General features: G+C 39.4%; 2 protein-coding genes across 9 annotated transcripts in view; one reads left to right on the top strand and one right to left on the bottom strand.

The window, feature by feature from the left end:
• The window catches only part of CCDC81 (coiled-coil domain containing 81), a 48,169-nt gene extending 47,395 nt beyond the window's left edge, over positions 1–774 (bottom strand). The window contains exon 1 of the mRNA XM_005579286.5: positions 333–774. Coding sequence (XP_005579343.1) covers positions 333–411 — 79 coding nt within the window. The 5' untranslated portion in view covers positions 412–774. The remainder of the gene's footprint in view (positions 1–332) is intronic.
• Positions 1–25,395, top strand: part of ME3 (malic enzyme 3) — a 321,404-nt gene that overhangs the window by 282,365 nt on the left and 13,644 nt on the right. The gene's annotated exons all lie outside the window — the stretch shown is intronic.

The following is a 25,395-nucleotide window of genomic DNA, read 5'->3' as shown; positions in this document are numbered from 1 at the left end:
TAGGTAGGCAAAAGGGTTGTGATCCATCCCAGTGGGTGGGGTGGGAATGCTTGTTTTTACCTAACCTTTATTGAGCACTTACTTTGTGCTAGTCCCTTTATTGATCACTTACTTTGCGCTGTCTATGCATCACCTGGTTTAATCAAAACCAGAAAAGGGTCTCTGGGCGTCCAGGGTGGGTCTGATGTGATTACCAGCTGGTTGTCAAGGCAACTTAGCCACTTGCAGGCCAGGCCTGAGCCAGGGAATAGGGAAGTGGGTCTCCCCGCTTCCCCTGCAAGCAGGTGAAGGTTCAGTCTCCAGGGCCACCCCCCACTACCCAACACGCTTACCCTCCTGGCTCAGCGAGGGCAGAGTGGGCAGCACCTGCCTGCCCAGGTCCTGCAGGGCACGGGCGATCGTATCCAACATCTCCAATTTCCAGGTGACTCCGTACTGAATCTTCGATGGGTCTCTTCTCTCTTATATGGAGTGTATACAAAAATGATTCTCCCACCCTCCAGCCCCTTCTCCACGGAGCTTTGGATGTGCCTTAAAAATCAGAATGACGAAAATCCTGAATCTGTTGACTCTTTTTTCCTCTTTCTTAAATAAACTTAAACATTCTTTCTCGCCGTCCCTCGCCACTGCCTTGGCTCTCGGGCAGCTCCCACCACAGGAGCCGCAGGAACTGCTCTCCGGCACTGAGTGAGAGTGTGCAGACCCGCGCCCTCCGGACCAGGGAGAGACCCAGTGAGGGGTGAGCTGCAGCCTCGAGGAAGGGAGGGGCACCAGGGAGAATGGGCCCGACAGGAAAGGGCCGGGCGCGTTGCTGGGACGCGAGAAAGACTCGCTCGGTTGCTAAGGCGTCAAGGCTGGGATTCGACCTCACCCCCTTAGATGGGCAGCTTCCAGGTTGCCTAGGTGATTCGGAAGCTCGAGGAAGCAAGGTTGGACGTAACTTAAATAAATAATTGATTTTTACTTATCTGACCCCGGGCAGCGAAGAAACGTGGTTAGAGTGGTAGTTTTTGTACCTTGGACAAATCTAGGAATGCCTTTTGCCCAGAGCGATGGATATTTGAGTCTCCAGATCTGTTTGAGAGTTTGAGCTCGAATTTATTTCTTTGTTTACTTTTCCCTGGGCTCTCTTCCTAGGAAATGGAGAGCTGGAGAAGTGGGGAGGAGGGAATTGACTTTTTTTAAACTACAGTCATTTCTCCCTTTTCTCTACATGTCACCAGTCTCATCCTGAAGAATTGTGTGCATACTCTCCCCTCTGCTGATAATTATCACAAGCTGAAGATACCTATGCAAAACCCATCCAAGTCAAAAAATAGAATGCTAGCACATTGCACAGATCAGCACCTCATTACCCCTCCAGTCATTAGCCAGCACATACTGCAGATTCATTTTTCCTGTTGATTCTTTGGAATCATATATTATGTATTCCTTTGTGTCTGGCTCTATTCAAATTCACATTATGTTCATGAGGTTCATCCGTAGTTTCTATGGTAATAATTTCTTCATTTACACTGTTATGTATTATTCCTTTTTATGAGTATGGCACAATTTATGCATTCCACTGTTGAAGGGCATTTGTGTTGTTTCCCTTTGAGGCTACTGGGAATAATGCTGCTGCAAACATTCTCATAGAACACTTTTGACAGATACATGTACTAATTTCTGATGTGTATATAGGGGTAGATTCATGGGTCATGAGAAATGCATGTGATCAATTTTAATAGATAATGCCAACTAATTTTTAGTGGCAATATCAGCATTATTGTTCCATATTAAGATAATGGAATTATAAAAATAATTGTTTTACAATGCATTCGATTTTGCATTAAATATAGTGATACTTTTAATCTGTAGAAAAGCTGTCTTCAGTTCCAGGAGATGGTGGTGGATGCTAATTGTCAGTGAATTGCAGATGGCTAAAGGAAGCTCTAAAAGAATAAGGACAAATTTGTCGACTTTTCTTCCAAGGTCTTATTTTCCTTTTGTCAAAGGTCTCTTGACAAACGAGGAGGTGTAGATATGTGTAACCCTGTGTTGACTAGAAACTTTTAATGAGCTATAAATATTGTATATCCTGAAAATACATACTTTTCAGTTGCTAACAAAACCCAGGCAAACCATGTACTTCCACCGCTACAAATTTACTCCTTGGCTATATTGGCATGATACATGCAAAGATATATGTATATGCAACATTGTTTATAATGTTAATTCTTAGAATCAGCCTAAGATGACCATCATAGGGAACTGGTTAAATTGTGACTACATACATTGGAATACATTTCAAGAGTTTACTTAAAAGAAAACTGCACATTTATGTGCTGATGTTGAAAAAGTTTCAAAATATCATAAGTAAAAACCAGTAGCAGCATAGTATTTTTATGTAATGTAATCCTGTTTCCTTCAAATATAAGCATATAAGTATGCATACATATTCGTATATATTTTTGTAAATATATGGAATATTTGAGGAAAGATACATTCAAAAAATATCAACAGTGAAATTTTGAATCACACAAAATTGTGTATGGCAGAGGAGGCATTTCAAGAACTTTTATATTCACTTTTCTCCTTTATTTACTGTTTAACAAGAGCATGAATTACTTTATAATATTTAAGATAATTTATCAAAGAGAGGAAGAGAGAGAGGTACAGGTAGAGTGTAGGAATTTATGCAAACACTGAAGGAAACAAACAGGGCCAAAATTTTCCCAAGTATTTCAATGTACATTTACTTTTCTGCAAGCTCCAACTTGCCTTGCAAAACCCACACTGAATGGGCGGTCATTTTTACCGAAGCCCCAAGGCACACACAATATTAAGTGGTTTATGTTAAAGGCAACTTGGAAAACTACTGAAAAAGAAAGCATAATACTCATTTTACAACACCAGAATAGAAATTTGCAATAAATAATTTAACCCACATCTATATGGAGTACTTAATTTGTGCCAAGCACTTTGCTAGTTGCTAAAAGGAATACAGACACTTACCAGAAAATCCCTACAGATAAGAAATTCACAATTCATTTTTCACCATTTTAACAAATATTTATTGCAGGAGGTTCTAAAATCAGGATTGGGTTTCAAAGTCAAAGTGTAAATTGAAAATTGGATGTGGGAAAACTACTCTAGAAATCCCTTCTTAGGAGGGGACCATATCAGAGACCCACATATGCCATCTCTCAGTTTATAGACCCAATGCAAACAGTCTTTCTCCCCTCACACTGGTGCAGATCACTTTCTTCAGGAGAGGTGTAATGAAACAGTTGGCTAGAGTTTAGGAAAGCAGTCTTATTCTAAAAATTCAACCAAATAGAATTAATTGTATGTACTCAACATTGTGCCATGCTAACACTATGATACGCACTCATGAACTGAGACAGTTTGAAAATATAGCAGATGTATATCTTCTGTCCCTTGCTTACTCAAGGATTTATGCAGAAACAGACTTGCAGTAGCTTCATAGAGTGTCGACTTAGCTAAGATAGAACTACATTTTCCAGAATTCCCTTTCCTGTATGATTCTAGGTTAGGGTTAGTCAAAAGAGAATGTGCGTGAGATTTGGAAGGCAGAAGTAAAGCAGCAGCCATTTGATCTGAAGCCCTAAAGGTCATCATGGGGCTAGGCACTGATCTGCTGGCTCACCATGTAGGCATGGGCCAGCAGCCTGGCCTGCAGCTCTGCAACTCCTGCCAGATCTCCTCTTTCTGCTTCTCTCAATCTTAGACCAGGTACATGTGCAGCAGTGTTGCCAAAGGCACTGCCTAATCCTGTAAGTCCCTCACATCACTGAGGTTGGATGCAAGGAAATACAGATGTAGGCTGCAATTTGTCCTCACAGGATCTAGTTTGCCTGTGTGTAACCGCCCAATGGGTTCTTCTTGCCCTCTGGAATGAAACCAATTTATCAAGATGCGGGAGTTGCAATAGAGAAAGAGTTTAATACAGGTAGAGCTGGCTAAATGGAAGACTAGAGTATTCTTATTACTCAGATTAGCCTCCTTGAAAATTCAAAGGCTAGGGTTTTTTAGTTTGGTGGGAAAGGAGCTAGGGAATGGGGAGTGCTGATAGTTTGGGTCAGGGATGAAAACATAGGAAGTTGAAGCTGTCCTTTTGTGCTGAGTCAGTTCCTGGTGGAGGCCACAAGACCAGATGAGCCGGTTTTTCAGTCTGGGATGTGCCAGCTAATCCATCAGAATGCTGGGTCAGAAAAATCGCTCAAACATCAATCTTAGGTTTTACAATAGTAATGTTATCTATAGGGGCAATTGGGGAGGTTAGCAATCTTGTGGCCTCTGGCTGCATGACTCCTAGGCCATGGTTTCTGAGCTTGTGGCTAATTTGTTGGTTTTACAAAGGCCAATCTGGTCCCCATGAAAGGAGGAAGTTTGTTTCAGGGAGGGACTGTTACCATCTTTGTTTCAAAGTTGAACTATAAATTCCTCCCATGTTAGTTAGTTCAGCCTATGTCCGGGAACGAACAAGGGCAGCTTGGAGGTTAGAAGCAAGATGGAGTTAATTAGGACAGATTTCTTTTACTGCCATAATTTTACTATGTCAGATTTTTCTCACTGTCATAATTTTTGCAAAGGCAATTTCACTTGTGGGTTCCAGATTGTTCTCACCAGTTCCAATCTTTCCTTATTCTTCCCCATTTCATGACCATCTTTTCTTCCTATTAGCCTTGCTGGCTTTAGGCCTTACACCAGACACAGAGGCCAACACCAGACAGAGATGACTTAATCAGCTCCTACAACTATTAAGGGCTAGTGCTCATAATAAATTTTATATTTTCTATCACTCTTACAGGTCCTGCTTCTCTGATTGAACCTGAATGATACAGGACTGGTAGTTAAAACTGAACTATTTCAATTTAAAGTATTCTCTTTAAGTTTTACTTAGACTTGAATCCACATAAATTATGTGTTTGTGCACTGCAACTGTATTGTAAAGATTTGTTACCTTAGTCTGTTTTGTGTTGCAAAGGACTACCTGAGAGACTGAGTAATTTATAAAGACAACATATTTATTTGGTTCACAATTAAGAATGGCTGGAAGGTTCAAGATTGGGTATCTGCATCTGGTGAGGGCCTCAGGCTGCTTCTACTCATGGCAAAAGGCCAAGGCAAAGGGGAGCTGGCTGTGTAGAGATCACTTGGTGACAGAGGAAACAAAAGACAGGTAAGGGAGATGCCAGCCTCTTTTTAACAGCCAGCTCTGAGGAATTAATAGAGTGAGCACTCCCTACCTAGGGAGGTCATATATCTATTCATGGGTTTCGCTCCCATGACCAAAACACCTGCCATTAAGCCTCATCTCCAACATTGGGGATCAAATTTCAACATGAGGTTTGGAGGGGACAAATATCCAAACCATAGCGTATGTTTAATGTCATGTTTGAGACATGAAGACAGTGTAATGGGAATTCAAGGGGAGGAAATTTATATCTCTAGTAGGCCATTCTTGCATTGCTATAAAGAAATACCTGAGACTGGGTAATTTATTTTAAAAAGAGGTTTAATTGGCTCATGGTTCTGCAGCTGTACAAGCATGGTGCTGGCATCTGTCCAGCTTCTGGGGATGCCTCAGGGAGCTTTTACTCATAGAGAAGGCAAAGCAAGAGTAGGCTCATCACATGGTGAAAGCAGGAGCAAGAGAGAGAGTGGGTGGGGGAAGGTGCCACACACTTAAACAGCCAGATCTCACAAGAACTCATTCACTATTATGAGGATAGCACCAAGTTATGAGGGATCCACCCCCATGATCCAAATGCTCCCTGCCAGGCCCCACCTACATACAACATGGGGATTACAATTCGACATGAGATTTGGCGGGGACAAATATTCAAACTGTATCAACTTCTAACTGGGATGATTAGCCTGAATGCTAAACAAAGAAGCTTGAATTTTATTTGGAAGGTGTAGATAGTTCCTGAAGGCCTTGAATAAGAAAATGACCTAATCACCACTATATTCTTCTGTATTATATTAAAAAGAAGCTTGAATTTCATTATATAAGTAATCCATATGTCAGATAACAACTAATCAGAGAAATTTCTCAGAGAGATGGGGAAAGCTGCCAAATAACTAAAAGGATAACCACAGAAAGACTGGCTACGGAATGATTAATGTGATTGAGTGACAGCCATTTAGAAGCTTTTGACAGATGAAACTGCAAAGATGCATTCATTTTCTTACAACACAAATGAAAAAAGGTAAATTAGCTAAGGTGATAAATGAGATTACCTTGAAATTAAGCTGTGGAATGATCTCCCAAAGAAAAAATATAGAAAACTCATCAAGTCAGACTATTTGAAAATAGACCATTTCAAGTAGGAGTTAACACACTATCGTTATTCTACCTGGACTCTTTGCAGAATAAAAGTCATACAGTCTGGCTTTCTCATGTTTAATAGATGTTATCTCAATGAATAATAAATATGATAATGATACCCATGCATATAACATTATCTATTTATGAATAGAAGAGAAAGTTAATATTTAAACTGTACTCATCTGACCTACACCTTTTATAAACACTTTGCAGCTTTTTTCCATTTCACTTAAACTAAAGTGAGGAATTCGGCATTTGGAAATCTGAGCTCAAGTCTAGTATTAACATAAATAGGTTTGTGTTTATAACTGAATAAAATCTTAATATTTCTGAGCCTGCTTGTTGTTAAAGTAGTAATAATGACTATAAATGTTAACAAGTATATCCCAGTAAACTTAAAGAAATAATGATAAAAGTAAAAATAAGAAAAAAGTCTTTTTGGAGCCCCAAAATTCTAAGCCTGCAGATACTCGCCCCATTTTACCATAAGATTATACCACTTTACGTAGGCAAAACCAAATGTATATTCTATAAACAAAAGAATGCCTCTTGACTTAAAATGGAGACTACTGATAAATAAATATATTTTGAAAAATTGTAAAATAAGTGACTTTAGGCAATGTATGGTAAGTTGGTCAGCCAGTTCACTTCACACAATATACAAAAATTAACTTAAGATAGGCATAGACCTAAATCTAAAAGATATAAAAGTTCTAGAATAAAACATAAGAGAAAAATTTTGTGATCTTGAGGTTAAGCAAATATTTAAGACACAAAGCATGAATGATAAAGTTGGACTTTATCAAAATTCAAAACTTTTGCTCTTTAAAGGCATCATTAAAAAATGAAAAGTCACAGAATCGTAGAAAGTATTCACACTACAAATACCTGACAACTGATATACAAAATGTATTTTTAAAATCTCCCAAAGCTCAGTAATAAGAAAATAATTCAATTTATTTAATGGACAAAATATTTGAACATACATTTTACAAAAGCAGATATGTAAATGGCCAGTAAGGAGATGGAAAGGTTTTCAACATGGTTAGTCATTAGGAAAACACATATTAAAACCACAATGAGACAGCACTACATTAGGATGGCTACAATTAAAAAGACTGATAATACCAAATGTTAGTGAAGATGTGGAACAATTGGAGCTTATACTCAAGGTGTGAATGTAAAGTAGTTCAAAAAACTGGCAGTTTCTTATAAAGTTAAACATATACCTACCATATGACCAGCCATTCTAGTTCTAAGCATTCAACCTATAGAGATAAAAAATATGTGTTCACACAAAGTGTTAAATGCAAATATTCATAGCAGCCTTATTCACAGCAGCCAAAAATGTAAAACAGCCCATGTGTCTATCAAATGGAAAATGGATAAACAAGTAATAGTATATCCATACAAAGTAACACTACTTAGTAATAAAAAGAAATGAACTACTGACATAGGTAACATGGATGAACCTCAGAGTCATCATGCTGGCTGATAGAAACAAGACAGAAAGAATACATACTGTGTGGTTTCATTTATATAAATTCTAGAAAATGCAAACTAATTTATAGTGAGTCCAGCAAATCAGTGATTGGCTGGGGCCAGGATCAGAAGGAGAAATGAACTGCCAAGGGGGCATAGGAAATATTTTGGGGTAATGGATATATTCTGTATCTTGAATGTGGTAGTGATTTCACAGGAGCCTACAGTTGTAAAAATTCGTCAAGGTGTGCACTCAAAATGGATACAGCTTATTGTATGTATCTTGATGAAGATTTTTTTTTAAAAGAAGCAACCCAGAATTCTAGGAAAGTAAACTTAAAAGCTTAATAAAGGCAAACTTAAATAAAATTTAGTTAATTCATAAGTTGACTAAAAAGTAAAGAACTTACTTGAGGATTTTAACAGTAGACAGAAAACAACATAAGACAAATGAACTTAATGAAATTATCCAAATTGAACCTCAAAAAGGAAAAAGGTAAAAAGAACCTCACACAGTAAGAAATGTGAAATATATGAAGTTCCAGGAAGAGAAGAAAGACAGAATAAGAAAGAAGTAATCATTTGGGAAAAATGTATGATAATTTTCCAAATTGTTGAGAAGTATTAAAATCTTCAAGAAGCTTAGCAAGTCCCAAATAGGATAAATACAATGGAAATGACATGTAGGTACATAAAAGTCAAACTTATTAAACCAAATATTAAAAAAAAAAAACCTTTAAAGCTGCTAGAGAAAAAAAAGACAATCACAAGAAATGCCACTGACATCATAATTAAAACATCAAAGTGCAACACTGTATGTAATGATAACTTTAAAGTGCTGAAAGAAAAAACTGCCAAACTTGTACTTTATACTCAGGAAAAATATTTTTCAAAGTCAAGAACAAAGTTTTAAAACTTTATCAGGCAAATAAAATATAAGAAAAAAGCAGAGGATGTTTTCGGATTGAAGGAAAATGATCCCAGATAGAATATGAAAGTGGAAAAAAGAATGAACAGCTCTAGGGAGGTTAAATTAATAGATAAAAATAAAACAAAATTGGCTATTGAAAGCAATAATAATAACTATATCATCCAAGGTTTTAACATGTGAAAATAAAATATATAACAAGAAAATCAGAATAAGGCATCAGGCAACAAAGGAATCGCTGAGAGATGGGAAGCACATGAGGTAAATCCTACAATTGCCCCAGCTTACTGCCTGGAGAAAATTTTCAGGCTGCAATGCAGGGATGGGAGAAAACCACAAACCCACAGAGAGAGAGAGAAAGTTCCAGAGATCTTCAGAGGGTCCCCTAAAGTATTCAGTTGAGGACTGATTTGTACATGCATGTAAGAAAGCTACCCATGGCCAGAGAAAAGAACTATCCAGAAGAATCAAAGGAAACAGTTTCCATAGATCACAGAGATCCAAGAAAACACCGTTTCCCAACAGCCAAAATAGAAAACCTCATAATTCATGGGGTGTTGGAGAGGAGTACAAAGAATGGTCTTGGCTCAGTAGGGGGGAAAGTTAACCTCAGACTAAACACTGCTTCATTTCTTCCCAATAAAGCTAGAAGGAAGACCTAAAACTTCATTTTAGCCAACCTGTTTTAAAGTAACTTGACTGCATCCCGAAAGCAAGTTCAGTAATATTTACAGGAATACAAAAGTATCAAGAACCAAACAAGGTAAAATTCATAATGTATGACATCCCCCAAAAAATTACCAGGCATGCAAGGAAGCAAGAAAGTATGATCCATAATGAGGAAAGAGAAAATCATTCAATTTAAACCTGACCAAGAAATGACACAAATAATAGAATTAGTAGACAAGAACACTAAAACAGTTATCGTATTAGTAGTTAATATGTTCAAGAAGCAAAAATAAAATATTAAACATGTTAACTGGCAACACTGGAGATATTAAAAACAAAGAACTTCCAGACATTAAAACCACAATGCCTGAGATGAAAAGAATACATTGGATGGGATTAGTGTCAGAAGAAAGGTTGGTGAACTTGAAGACATAGTAAAAAAAAAAATCCGTAATGAACTACAGAGAGAAAAACTACTGAAAAAAAAGAACAGAATATCAGTTAGCTGTGGGACAGCTTATAAGGAAACAAATATAGGCCAAGCGCGGTGGCTCACACCTATAATCCCAACACTTTGGGAGGCCAAGGTGGGTGGATCACAAGGTCAGGAGTTTGAGACTAGCCTTGCCAACATGGTGAAACCCCATCTCTACTAAAAATACAAAAATTAGCCGGGTGTTGTGTGTGTCTGTAATCCCAGCTACTTGGGAGACTGAGGCAGGAGAATCGCTTGAACCTGGGAGGTGGAGGTTGCAGTGAGCCAAGATCACACCATTGCACTCCAGCCTGGGCAATAGAGTGAGACTCCATCTCAAAAAAAAAAAAAAGAAGACAAATATATATACAATTCAAGTCCCTGCATAAGGAGAGAAACTTGCAGACAGAAAAATAGTTTAAAGAGATAATTACCAAAATTTTTCCAAGATAGATGGTGATAAATATGTATATTATGAACCCTGTAGTTAACAACTAAAGTAATACAACAAAGACTTATAGCAAATAAGCCGACAAAGAAGATAAAATGAAGTCATAAAAATATAATCAGTTTAAAACAAGACAGAAAAAGAGAACAAAGAGAACAAAAACCAGATAAGACAAATAAAAAACAAATAGCAAGATGGTAGATTTAAACCTAATCATATCAATGTTAATGATATATAAATTCCCTAAATGTAATATAAATTGTCCCATAAATGGTTTAAATACCCCAACTAAAAGTCAGAAGTTGTTGAATTGGTTAAAATGCGTAACATAACTATACTGCCTACACGAAATATATTTTAAATATAAATAAATGGATGAAAACTCAAGGGGTGATAACAAATATACCATGCTGACCTTGACCAACAGAAAACTGGAGTGGCTATATTAATATCAGACACATTAGACTTCAGAGCAAACAGTGTTACCAGAGATAAAGAGTGTCATTTCATAATAAAAAAAGGTTTCAGTTCATCAAGAAAACATAAAAATTATAAACATTTATTCTCCTAATAACTGAGCCTCAAAATACATAAAGTAAAATCTGATAAGGATAAGTTTGAGGATTAACAATTTTTTTTTTTTTTTTTTTTGAGATGGAATCTTGCTCTGTCGCCCAGGCTGGAGTTCAGTGGCATGATCTCGGCTTGCTGCAACCTCCACCTCCCAGGTTCAAGCAATTCTCCTGCCTCAGCCTGCCAAGTAGCTAGGACTACAGGCGCCCACCACCACGCCCAGCTAATTTTTTGTATTTTTAGTAGAGACGGAGTTTCACCATGTTAGCCAGGATGGTCTTGATCTCCTGACTTCATGATCCGCCTGCCTCAGCCTCCCAAAGTGCTGGGATTACAGGTGTGAGCCACCGTGCCCAGTCAAACAATTTTTAACTTTCTTTTTTTTTTTTTTGGGACACAGTCTCGCTCTGTCTCCCAGGATGGAGTGCCGTGGCGTAATCTCAGCTCACTTCAACCTCTTCCTCCTGGGTTACAGTGATTCTCCTGCCTCAGCTTCCTGAGTAGCTGGGAATACAGGCATGTACCACCACGTTCAGCAAATTTTTATATTTTTAGTAGAGATGGGGTTTCGCCATATTGTCCAGGCTGGTCTCAAACTCCTGACCTCAAGCGATCTGCCTGCTTCTATCTCCCAAAGTGTTGGGATTACAGGTGTGAGCCACTGTACCTGACAGTTTTTAACTTTCTTAATGCAAAGACATATCTATAGCTTATTATTTTATATAAACTTTATATTTATTACTTAAGATATAATAATAACTTTTATCTTGACCAAGGAAATGAGCCATAGAAAATGACTAAGTTGAAAATGATTACAGACATGGTGGCTCACACCTGTAATCCCAGCACTTTGGGAGGTCGAAAAGGGTGGATCACTGGAGGTCAGGAGTTGGAGACCAGCCTGGCCAACATAGTGAAACCCCATCTCTACTAAAAATACAAAAATTAGCCAGTCATGGTGACTCACACCTGTAATCCCAGCTACTTGGAAGGCTGAGGCAGGAGAATCGCTTGAACCTGGAAGGCAGAGGTTGCAGTGAGCCAAGATTGTGCCACAGCATTCCAGCCTGGGTGACAGAACAAGACTCCGTCTCAAAAAACAAGAAAAAGACTATGTTTTGTTTTTGTTTTTGTTTTTTTTTGATGGGGGGATGAGTTCCTTTGTTGTTTTTATTTTTTATTTTATTATACTTTAAGTTCTAGGGTACATGTGCACAACATGCAGGTTTGTTAGATATGTATACATGTACCATGTTGGTGTGCTGCACCCATTAACTCTTCATTTACATTAGGTATTTCTCCTAATGTTATCCCTCCCTGTCCTCCCAGGCCCCGGTGTGTGATGTTCCCCACCCTGTGTCCAAGTGTTCTCATTGTTCAGTTCCCACCTATGAGTGAGAACATGCAGTGTTTTGTTTTCTGTCCTTGCAATAGTTTGCTCAGAATGATGGTTTCCAGCTTCATCCATGTCCCTGCAAAGGACATGAACTCGTCCTTTTTTATGGCTGCATAGTATTCCATGGTGTATATGTGCCACATTTTCTTAATCCAGTCTGTCATTGATGGACATTTGGGTTGGTTCCAAGTCTTTGCTATTGTGAATTGTGCTGCAATAAACATACATGTGCATGTGTCTTTATAGTAGCACGATTTATAATCCTTTGGGTATATACCCAGTAATGGGATCACTGGGTGGTCAAATGGTATTTCTAGTTCGAGATCCTTGAGGAATCACTACACTGTTTTCCACAATGGTTGAACTAGTTTACAGTCCCACCAACAGTGTAAAAGTGTTCCTCTTTCTACACATCCTCTCCAGCACCTGTTGTTTCCTGACTTTTTCATGATCGCCATTCTAACTGGTGTGAGATGGTATCGCATTGTGGTTTTGATTTGCATTTCTCTGATGGCAAGTGATGATGAGCATTTTTTCCTGTGTCTGTTGGCTGCGTAAATGTCTTCTTTTGAGAAGTGTCTGTTCATATCCTTTGCCCACGTTTTGATGGGGTTGTTTTTTTTCTTGTAAATTTGTTTGAGTTCTTTGTAGATTCTGGATATTAGCCCTTTGTCAGATGGGTAGATTGCAAAACTTTTCTCCCATTCTGTAGGTCGCCTGTTCACTCTGATGGTAGTTTCTTTTGTTGTGCTCTTTAGTTTAATTAGATCCCATTTGTCAATTTTGGCTTTTGTTGCCATTGCTTTTAGTGTTTTAGTCATGAGTTCCTTGCCTATGCCTATGTCCTGAATGGTATTGCCTAGGTTTTCTTCTAGGGTTTTTATGGTTTTTAGTCTAGCATTTAAGTCTTTAATCCATCTTGAATTAATTTTTGTATGAGGTGTAAGGAAGGGATCCAGTTTCAGCTTTCCATATTTGACTAGCCAGTTTTCCCAGCACCATTTATTAAATAGGGAATCCTTTTCCCATTTCTTGTTTTTGTAAGGTTTGTCAAAGATCAGGTAGTTGTAGATGTGTGGTATTATTTCTGAGGGCTCTGTTCTCTTCCATTGGTCTATATCTCTGTTTTGGTACCAGTACCATGCTGTTTTCCCTGGTAGTATAGTTTGAAGTCAGGTAGCGTGATGCCTCCAGCTTTGTTCTTTTTGCTTAGGATTGTCTTGGCAATGCGGGCTCTTTTTTGGTTCCATATGAACTTTAAAGTAGTTTTTTCCAGTTCTGTGAAGAAACTCATTGGTAGCTTGATGGGGATGGCATTGAATCTCTAAATTACACTTGGGAAATACGGCCATTTTCATGATATTAATTCTTCCTATCCATGAGCATGGAATGTTCTTCCATTTGTTTGTGTCCTCTTTTATTTCATTGAGCAGTGGTTTGTAGTTCTCCTTGAAGAGGTCCTTCACATCTCTTGTAAGTTGGATTCCTAGGTATTTTATTCTCTTTGAAGCAATTGTGAATGGGAGTTCACTCATGATTTGGCTCTCTGTTTGTTATTGGTGTATAGGAATGCTTGTGATTTTTGCACATTGGTTTTGTATCCTGAGAGTTTGCTGAAGTTGCTTATCAGCTTAAGGAGATTTGGGGCTAAGCCGATGGGGTTTTCTAAATATACAATCATGTCATCTGCAAACAGGGACAATTTGACTCCCTCTTTTCCTAACTGAATACCCTTTATTTCTTTCTCTTGCCTCATTGCCCTGGCCAGAACTTCCAACACTATGTTGAATAGGAGTGGTGAGAGAGGGCATGCCTGTCTTGTGCCAGTTTTCAAAGGGAATGCTTCCAGGTTTTGCCCATTCAGTATGATATTGGCTGTGGGTTTGTCATAAATAGCTCTTATTATTTTGAGATACATCCGATCACTACCTAGTTTATTCAGAGTTTTTAGCATGAAGGGCTGTTGAATTTTGTCAAAGGCCTTTTCTGCATCTATTGAGATAATCATGTGGTTTTTGTCTTGGTTCTGTTTATATGATCGATTACGTTTATTGATTTGTGTATGTTGAACCAGCCTTGCATCCCAGGGATGAAACCAACTTGATCGTGGTGGATACACTTTTTGATGTGCTGTTGGATTCAGTTTGCCAGTATTTTATTGAGGATTTTTGCATTGATGTTCATCAGTGATATTGGTCTAAAATTCTCTTTTTTTGTTGTGTTCTGCCAGGCTTTGGTATCAGGATGATGCTGGCCTCATAAAATGAGTTGGGAAGGATTCCCTCTTTTTCTGTTGATTGGAATAGTTTCAGAAGGAATGGTACGAGCTCCTCTTTGTACCTCTGGTAGAATTTGGCTGTGAATCCGTCTGGTCCTGGACTTTTTTTGGTTGGTAGGCTAGTAATTATTGCCTCTATTTCAGAGCCTGTTATTGGTCTGTTCTGGGATTCAACTTCTTCCTGGTTTAGTCTTGGGAGGGTGTATGTGGAAAATGACTAAGTTTGTGCTGACATAAACAAAGCAAATTACTTCCATATGTTTATTTAAAAAAAAAAAAAAAAAAAAAAAACTTCCTGCAAATAAATGTCAGATTTTTATGGCTTTAATGCTGAGTTCTTACAAATAATTCAAGAACAAATAATACTGGATTTACACAAACTATTCCAGAGAATTAAAAAAGAAAGGACATGTCTGCACTCACTTTTTAAGATTGGCAAAACATTGATACCAAAATATGACATTACAAGTAAGGAAATTTATAGTCTAGAATCTCTCTTGAACATAGATGTAAAAATCCTAACAAAATATCAATAAATTGGCAGGGTGTAGTGGCTCATGCCTGTAATCCCAGTACTTTGGGAAGTCAAAAGTGAGAGGATTGCTTGAGCCCATGAGTTTGAGACCAGCCTGGGCAACATAGTGAGATCCTGTTTCTAAAAATGTGTTTACATTAGCTGTGTGTGGTGGCATGCCTCAGTAGGCCTAGCTATTCAGGAGGCTGACGTGGGAGGATCAGTTGAGCCCAGGAGTATGTGGTTATAGTGGGCTATGATCATACCACTGCACTCCAGTCTGGGTGACAGAGCAAGACCCTGTCTCTAAAAACAAAACCAAAAAAATCAATAAATGGGATTCCAGGAATGTAAAAAATACATAATATACCATAACAAAGAAAGATGTACTCAAGGAATAAAAGATTGATTTAACATTTTAAAATTCTGTCATTAGAATTCACCATGTTAACAGCATAATATTGAAAGAAGGGGCACAATAAGATCATCTTAATAGGTGAAGAAAACATATTTGATAAAGCTGAACATGCATTGGTGATTTTAGAAAAAAAATCCACAACAAAGGAGAAATTGAATAAAACATCCTTAATCTCAAAGGGTTATCTAGTAATAAAACCCTGTAGCGGTGTCATTATCAGTGGTTAAAGTTTTCTCCCCAAAGTCAAGAAAAGATGGTGATCTCTACTACCACTACGGTTGTTCATCATTATGCTGTAGGCCCAAGACAGTTCTGTAAGGCAAGAAAGAGAAATAAAAGGTATAAAGATTGAAAACAAAAAGTAAAACTATTTTCATTTATGTATTACATGATTGTGAAGACAGAAAATCTGAAACTATACAGACTATTAGAATTAATTTAGCAAACTCTCTGGATACAAAGTCAACACATGAAAACGAAGCATATTTCTATATACTATCAAGAAATGATCAGAAAATGAAATATTTTAAAATGTAATTTATAGTAACATTAAAAATCAAATATTTAGAAACAAATTTAAGAAGAGTTCCACAAAGCTAATAGTGAAAACTACAAAACACTGCTGAGAGAAATTAAAAGTGACCTAAATAAATAAAGAACTATATCATGTGCATGAATCAAATGACTGAAAATTGATAAGATGGCAATTTCCCCCAATTTGATAAGTGGATTCAATGCAAACCCAATCTATAAAAACTCATTTAAAATATTTGGTCAACATCAACAGGATAAATCTTAAATTTATATGGAAATGCAAAGAACCTAAAATAGCCAAGAATAATCTTTAAGAAGAATAAAGTTGACAACTTTACTATCAGAGTTCGAGACCAAGTATAAAGCGGCAGCAATTAAGACAATGTGGTATTGGTGCAAGGTTAGGCAAATAGGCCAATGTAACAAAACGGAGTCCATAAATACCCTGTACATATATATTCATTTAGTTTATAACAAAGGTGTTACTACAATTCAATGGAGAGGTGACAGTGTTTTTATTAAATGGTGCTTCAACAACTGTATATCCATATGGGGAAGAAAATAAACTCTTAACTCACAACAAATCCAAAACTTAATTCAAGGTGGAACATATACTCAAATGTGAAATATGAACCAAGCTTTAGAAGAAAACAGAATAACTTCACAACTTTGGGGTAGACAATGATTTCTTAAACTTCACAACTTTGGGGTAGACAGTGACAGAAAAAGCACTAACCTTAAGAGACAAAATTGATACATTTGACTTCATTAAAATTGAGAACCTCTGTTATCAAAATACATTAGCAGGAAACTGAATAGGCAATTACAAAGTAGGAGAATATATTTGCGATACTTACATCTGATAAAGGATTATATACATAAATAACTCTACAGATCAATAACAAAGCTTTTTAAATGGGCAAAACACTTGAACAGGCACTTTTCAGAAAAGAAAGCTAAACAAACATCTACCTTATGATGCAGCAATTCTATTCCTCAGTATATACCCCCTAAAATAACATGCCAAGTACAATTTATAAGAATATTTAAAGCAGCTTTATACTTAATAACCCAAACTTGGCAACAACCTAAACATCCACTAGCAGGTGAATGTATAAACAAATTGTTATTTATTTATACAATGGAATATAACACAACAATAAAAAAGAATAAACTACCACTGATATACAGAACATAGATAAATCTCCAAAATATTATGGTGAGCAAAAGAAGGGAGACATAAGAGTACAAACTATATGATTGCATTTATGTGAAGCTCAGGACCCAGCACCTAACCTATGTGATAGAAGTAGAGTAGTTATCTCTGGGAAGTAGGGTATTGACTGGAAGTTATTACAAGACAGCTTCCTTGGGGGCTAAAAAATGTTCTATATCTTGATACGATTGGTGGTTACAAGAGTATGCATTTGTAAAAATATATACATACTTAAGATTTATTTATTTTGGCCGGGCACAGTGGCTAACGCCTGTAATCCCAGCACTTTGGGAGGCATGGGCGGGCAGATCACGAGGTCAAGAGATCAAGACCATCCTGGCTAACACAGTGAAACCCCATCTCTACTGAAAAAAAATACAAAAAATCAGCCCGGCATGGCAGCGTGTGCCTGTAGTCCCAGCTACTGGGAAGGCTGAGGCAGGAGAATGGCGTGAACCCAGGAGGAGGAGCTTGCAGTGAGCTGAGAGAGCACCACTGCACTCCAGCCTGGGAGACAGAGCAAGACTCCGTCTAAAAAAAAAATTATTTATTTTACTGTATGTGAATTAAACTCGAATTTTAAGAGTATAGACTGGCAGTTTACATACTTTTTTTTTTGTTTTCCCCGAGAGAGGGTCTCACTCTGTCGTCCAGGCTGGAGTACAGTGGCACGATCTCAGCTCACTGCAAGCTCTGCCTCCCGGGTTCACGCCATTCTCCTGCCTCAACCTTCCCAGTAACTGGGACTACTACAGGCGCACGCCACCACGCCCTGCTAATTTTTTTTTTTTTTTTAAGTAGAGACGGGATTTCACCGAGTTAGCGAGCATGGTCTCAATCTCCTGATCTGGTGATCCACCCACCTCGGCCTCCCAAAGTGCTGGGATTGCAGGTGTGAGTCACCACACCTGGCCTAGTTTACATACTATTTGGCACGTTCCATGCACAGACTTTGTGCAGCATGCTCTTTGGTATCAGAATATTCAAAATGTAAACCTTCTTAATCCTGTCTGGGGACAAAATATAGCATAGTGGCTAAGAGTTTGGATCTAAGAGTCAATTATTCCTAACAAAAATTTGTTGAGCTCCTTATTATGTGCCAGGCTCTGTTCTGGGTAGTGTGGTAATAAGCAGCTAACACAACCAAGAGCCTGCCCTAACAGAGACCATAGTCTAGTAGGAGATACAGACAATACAAATATAAATAATATAATAACGTTACAAAGAAAAATAAGGCAGGACAATTGGATGCACAGTGAGGTGTCTATTTCAGATAGAATAACGTAGCTTCTCTAAGATTACATTTGAGCAGAGACCTAAATGATGTGAAGCCAGTCATGAGAATCTTTAGTGGAAAACTAAACCCTAGGCCTTTAATTTTGCTATTCTGGAAACCCTGAGCAGGCTATTCAATTTCTCTGCATTTCTGTTTCACCATCCATAAAATGTTTATTATTTTATTTCCACATTGTATTAAGGATTAAGTGAGATACATGTAAAGTGCTAACAGTATCTGACATATAAGGACACAATACATAATGTTTGCTTAAATCACGGAATAAGATACAAACAGAATGCATCAGTGTTATAGGGTAGGGGCTTTTGTTTATTCTTTCTTTCTTTTCTTTCTTTCTTTCTTTCTTTCTTTCTTTCTTTATTTTTTTTTTTGAGATAGAGTCTCGCTGTGTTGCCCAGGCTGCAGTGCAGTAGCACAAACTTGGCTCACTGCAACCTCCACCTCCTGGGTTCAAGCCATTCCCCTGCCTCAGCCTCCTGAGTAGCTGAGATTACAGGCACCTGCCACCACAGCCTGCTAATTTTTGTATTTTTAGTAGAGACAGGGTTTCACCATGTTGGCCAGAATGTTTTAGAACTCCTGACCTCACATGATCCTTGGCCTCCCAAAATGCTGAGATTACAGGCATGAGCCACTGTGCCCGGACACTTTTGCTTATTCTTCTGTATAAATAGTGTAAGTGTTCCATAAGCATTTGGGGTTCAGTGTATTTAATGTAATACCAGTTTTGCAATGCGTCAGTTTCAACACACCTATAGGACAGAAAAGGACAAGAAAATGGGGAAGCTAAAGAGCAAGGACTGGCTAAGGAAAACTGAGTATTCTGAGGGATAGAATCAGATCATTACCCTAAACAGATGGCCCACTTTTCCAAGGTCAGGTCATATGATGCAGAATTGAGACAATCCCAATAACAAGCTAAACAGTTGAATAGCCATAGTTTAAATCTGTTTGTACATTTTTCACACCTTTGTTCATTCTGTTTCCTCCACCTGAAATACTGTCCATTCCCAGCCCACCACCTGTGTTTCCTAGAGGGCAATGTGCTTTCTCAAGTCTCTCTGCTTCTGGTGGTTCTTTCTTAAATTGGAATTCGCCTCCCAATCTCTATCCTGTCCTTGGGTGCAAGCCTCAGCTGTTGTAAGGAAACCCTCCCCTCCCTATCTGTACAGCTAGGTTAGGTGTCCCTCATCTGGGCTTGCATTTACCCAATATTTCTTGAATCATTGTTAAGTAAAAGAGCTTCATAAACATGCAAGTGTTTGGGAACATCCTCAGGATCCTTGTCCTCCATTCTATACATAAAGCACCATCTGGTGGTGAAAGAAGATGACTATACTTCTAGATCACCAAGATGTGCTTTCTGTTCTCTGAGCTTTCAGAGAGCTTTTAAAATCACGTTAGAGGAAAAAAGCCACGCTGACTTGCATAGAGATGTACCTATTGCCAAAGGACAATTTTTCTTGACTGAATGTTTCCTGCTTTCTTGCTCACTTCCATTTTCTTCCTCCCTGTTTCCTTCCATGCTTATTTCTGAATTCCTTTCTCCTACGTTTCAGTTGGCCCATTGAAAACACAGTTCTGGCCAGGCACAGTGGCTCACACCTGTAATCCCAGGACTTTGGGAGGCTGAGGCGGGTGGATCACTTGAGGTCAGAAGTTCGAGACCAGCCCGGCCAGCCTGATGAAACCCTATCTCTACTAAAAATACAAAAATTAGCCTGGCGTGGTGGTGTGTGCCTGTAGTCCCAGCTACTTGGGAGGCTGAGGCAGGAGAATGGCTTTAACCCAGGAGGCGGAGGTTGCGGTGAGCCGAGATCGTGCCATTGCACTCCAGCCTGGGTGACAGAGCTAGACTCTGTCTCAAAATAAAAAAACAGTTTTGGTTGGCATTTGTTTTGTTTTGGCTGCCCTAAAAGCCTCCATATTTCCTTTTGGAATTCACAGATCTACATTGTGTATAATCTTAGTGGGGCTGCCATTCCTGGTAACTACATTCCATTACCAAAGCCGAAGGAAACAGACCCTTGCCCTCCTTGACTCTGCAGGACCGGGGGCCAGGTATGTGACCTAATATCAGTCATCAGATGCTCTTTCTGGGGCTCAGACTGTTGAGCTGTTGACAGGCAGACAGCAGGAAAATGTGGAAGTTATTCCCACAGGGATGGTATACACTTTTCACTATCTTGCTTTAAAAAAATTGCCTGGGTTCCTAATGGCCAATCCCCCAGATCCCCTCTTGATTTCTGCCCATTTCCAGGTCTGATTGTCCTAGCTCCCATCACTCTGAGCGTCTCAACAGTCTTCCAGTAATTTCCTTCTGCTTAATATCTGTGGACTTGTCTGCTTAGAAGTTTATAAAACAACTAAATATCCAACTAGTGTGGTGGCATAAAAGGAGACTATCCACCCTTCCACCCCATTATCAGGGGATTAAACTTGAGGATTAAAGAGAAACATTTAAATCCTAGCTTTAGTTAACCAGGTTGCTTAAGTAGAGCCATGTGCCATTAATGTGAGAGTCCTTTGAAATGAAAACCAGAAAAAGAAAGGGACAAATGTCAATAGGAAGATTAGATGCTTCTAATGTAGATTAGATTGCATAGTGATGGAATGAAAATTAATCCTCAATTAATCCTCATAATGGCACATTGATTTGTGGTACTTTAGGGGGAAACCAGCTGCAGCTGGAAAGCACTCAGTGCACTCCCCCTGTTCTTCTCTCTTTACAGAATCTCTCTCCCTGTAGAGACAAATGGAGACAAAAAAGCAGGAAGAACACATGTGTACATTCAGTGGGTATATTAAGCAAGAAAATCTATGAAATGCAAAAGAAACTAGGGGCTGAAACTTTATTCTGAGGGCTAAAGCGTGGCTTGTCTAAAAGAAACGGAGAATTGCTCCTGAGATAGCCTGTCATCTGATGGCTTATGAGGTGAGGTCCTGCCCTCCTCTTGCTTAGAGGTGGGAGAGACCAGACCAAAAGCTGAATGCCTGATCTCTGCCTATGGACTCCAAGTGACTCAGGAACGTTCACTTGACTCTTTAGTAAAGAGCAGCTTGAAGCTCTATAAAGGTCTAGTTTGTACACAGAGACAATAACCTCTTTGGATCAGGGAAGCAGAACCCCACTCCATATGGCTGCCGACTGCCCTCCCCCTCACTGTGGCTCACTATAGAGAAGTATCAGTAGCTGGAGAGATTGTAAGGCTGATTCCCTTTCTGACTCCCCGGGCTATCCCTTTCTCAGAAACACAGATACACTGTCAATGAAAGAGTTGACACTAGAAAATAAGTAGCGCATACCCAAGGGCATACTCAGTCACTGTGTCAGAGACGTTTGAACCAGAGCGACTCCATTTTGAGTGAGGGCTAGGAAAATAAGACTGGGACTTGCTGGGCTGCATTCTCAGAAAATTAGGCATTCCTAGCCTCGAAATGTTTACGGTTAAGGGAACAAGTTAATAATGTTTCCTAAACAGACCCACACTTGGGAATGTCCAGATGCCCAGATATCTGGAGAACAAAGGCATTCCTGATTTTGCTTTAAAGATGATAATATCAATTCTTGCAAAATATAGTAATTAAGAAAATTAATCCTTTATCACAAACCCTTGTAGTGGAGCACATCTCCCCATATATACAAGCATTGTACCTAGAGCAGACACATTCCTCCTCTTACTTTCAGGAACATCCTACTCTGTCAATGGAGTAGCTGCTCTGTCACCACTTTATTTTTTTAATAAACTTGCTTTCACTTTGTACTGTGAACTCGCCCTGAATTCTTTTTTGCATGATATCCAAGAACCCTCTCTTGGGGTCTGGATTGGGACCCCTTTCCTGTAACAACTGGTCCTCACTTCAGTGCTTTATTGGACTGCTTTTGTTATTTGAGGCTTGAAGGTGTTGACCAAAAAAAAGCCAAACTCTAAAATATTTGAAGTGGTTTAGTCTAAGCCAAATATGAGTGTCATGGCCTGTGACACAGCCTCAGGAGGTCCTGAAAACATGTGCCCAAGGTAGTTGGATTATAGCTTGGTTTTATACATTTTAGAGAGACAGACGTTATAGGCAAAGACAAAAATCAATACATGTAAAGTATAAAAGGCAGGTTATCTCAAAGCAGGGAGTAGGGGATGTGGGCGTGTTACCGGGGGTCCTTGCTCACAGAGCTCCCAAGATGGTGGCGAGCCGCTTCCAAGATGGTGGCAAGCCTCATGTTCTCTGACCTGGGGTTCTTGGCCTCACGGATTCCAAGGAATGGAATCTTGGGCCATGTGGTGAGTGTTATAGCTCTATTAGAAGCCGTCACGGAAGAGAACCGCGGAACCCAGTGACTAGTGTTCAGCTCGATTAGGAAGAACCTGGGCACTTAGCCATGCAGGAACAATGGCAAGTCTTTAGCCTGATCAGGAGCAGCAATGAGCGCCTCGCTGGATCAGGAGCACAGCGGTCACCCTGCCGGATCCAGAGGGATGGAAGTCAGCAGCGGGTCTGTGATGGTGGCAGACAGCGGTGGTGGACAGCGAGCGAAAGCTCAGCTCAAACCGTAACAAACACAGACCAGAAGAGTGCAGTTGCAAGATTTAATAGAGTGAAATAGACTGGAAACAGAGTTCCCATACAATGGGAGGGGACCCAAAGAGGGTAGCCCTTGCTGGCTCGAATGCCTGGGTTTATATCCCGATTCTTGTCCCTCCCGCTGTGCTCTCTCAGGCAATAGATGATTGGCTATTTCTTTACCTCCTGCTTTTGCCTAACTAGCATTTAGTGAGCTCTCTTTACTATCTGATTGGTCGAGTGTGAGCTAACTTGCAAACCCTAAGTGTTTAAAGGTGGAAGCGGTCACCTTCCCAGCTAGGCTTAGGGATTCTTAGTTGGCCTAAGAAATCCAGCTAGTCCTGTCTCTCAGGTGGAGGGGTGCTTCCAGATCATAGATGCATTCAAAGATTTTCTGATTGACAGTTGGTTAAAAGGATTAAGCTTTGCTTGAGAAATGGAAGTCGACATAAAGAAATGCTTAAGATAAGGGGGGTTGTGGAAGCCAAGGTTCTTTTTATTTATTTATTATGTTTTTTTTGAGACAAGTCTCACTCTGTTGCCCAAGCTGGAGTGCAGTGGTGCGATTTTGGCTCCCTGCAACCTCCACCTCCCAGGTTCAAGCAATTCTTCTGCCTCAGCCTCCCAAGTAGCAAGGACTATAGGCACACACCACTATGCCTGGCTAATTTTTGTATTTTTTAGTAGAGACAGGGTTTCACTATGTTGGCCAGGCTGGTCTTGAGCTCCTGACCTCGTGATCCACCTGCTTTGGCCTCCCAAAGTGCTGGGATTATAAGCATGAGCTACCTCACCACGTGGAAGCCAAGGTTCTTGTTATGTAGATAAAGCCTCTAAGTAACAGGCTTCTGGGAGAATAGATAATAAATGTCTATCAGACCTTAAAATATATTAAATCTCTCCTGGATTAGGAAAAGACTTGTAAAGAGAAGGGGATTCTCTAAAGAATGCAAATTTCCCCCACAGGAGACAGCTTTGCAGGGCCATTCCAAAATATGTCAAAGAAATATATTTTGGAATAAAATACTTTGATTTCCTTTAGGGCCACTGTCATGTGATGTTATACCAGAGAGTCAGGCTGGAGTCGGGTATCTTATTACTAACAACAGCCTGTTTTATCAGTCTTATGATTTCTATTTTAATGTTAATGCTGGTCAGTTGTGCCTAAACTCCAAAGGGAAGAGGGCATAACAAAGCATGTCTGACCTCAACCTCCACTTCCCATCATGGCCTTAACAAGTTTTTTATTTGGGATCCCCTTGGCCAAAAGGAGTCCATTCAGTAAGCTGAGTGGCTTAGAATTTTATTCTTGGTTTACAAGGGTATTGTTACAGGAAAGCGGTCTGGATCCAGACCCCAAGAGAGGGTTCTTGGATCTCCCACAAGAAGTAATTCAAGACGAGCCCCATAAAGTGAAAGCAAGTTTATGAGGAAAGTAAAGAAATAAAAGAATGGCTACTCCACAGACAGAGCAGCCCTGAGGGCTGCTGGTTGCCCATTTTTATGGTTATTTCTTGATGATATGCTAAACAAGGGGTGTATTATTCCTGCCTCCCATTTTTTAGACCATATACGGTAACTTCCTGATGTTGCCATGGCATGACATTGTCATGGTACTGGTGGGAGTGTAGCAGTAAGAACAACCAGAGGTAACTCTCATTGCCGTCTTGGTTTTGGTGGGTTTTAGCCAGCTTCTTTAATACAACCTATTTTATCAGCAAGGTCTTTATGACCTGTATCTTGTGCCAACCTCCTATCTCATCCTGGGACTAAGAATGCCTTAACCATCTGGGAATGCAGCCCCATTTTTGCCTAGTTCCTATTTAAAATGGAGTTGCTCTGGTTCACATGCCTCTGACAGCATCAAACATTTGTTGGGACTGAACCTCAGTGCTCAATTAGGTATTTGATGAAGTTCATGAAAACAGGAGATTAAAGAAAAAACCTACAGCACTAAAACTGGTAATGGATTCTCTGGGTCAGGCTCTAACAAAATAATCAGTTGTGGCCAGGCACAGTGGCTCATGCCTGTAATCCCAGCACTTTGGGAGGCTGAGGCAAGTGGATCACTTGAGGTCAGGAGTTTGAGACCAGCCTGGCCAACATGTTGAAACCCCATCTCTACTAAAACTACAAAAATTAGTTGGGTGTGGTAGCACACACCTGTAATCCCAGCTACTTGGGAGGCTGCGGCAGGAGAATCCCTTGAACCTCGGAGGAAGAAGTTGCAGTGAGCTGAGACTGCACCATTGCACTCCAGCCTGGGCAAC

The sequence above is a fragment of the Macaca fascicularis genome, chromosome 14 (assembly GCF_037993035.2).
Source record: "Macaca fascicularis isolate 582-1 chromosome 14, T2T-MFA8v1.1".
In the NCBI taxonomy this organism is placed as follows: Eukaryota; Metazoa; Chordata; class Mammalia; order Primates; family Cercopithecidae; genus Macaca; species Macaca fascicularis.
The sequence above is the reverse complement of the archived record's forward strand: the minus strand, read 5'-3'. Positions and strand labels throughout refer to the sequence as shown.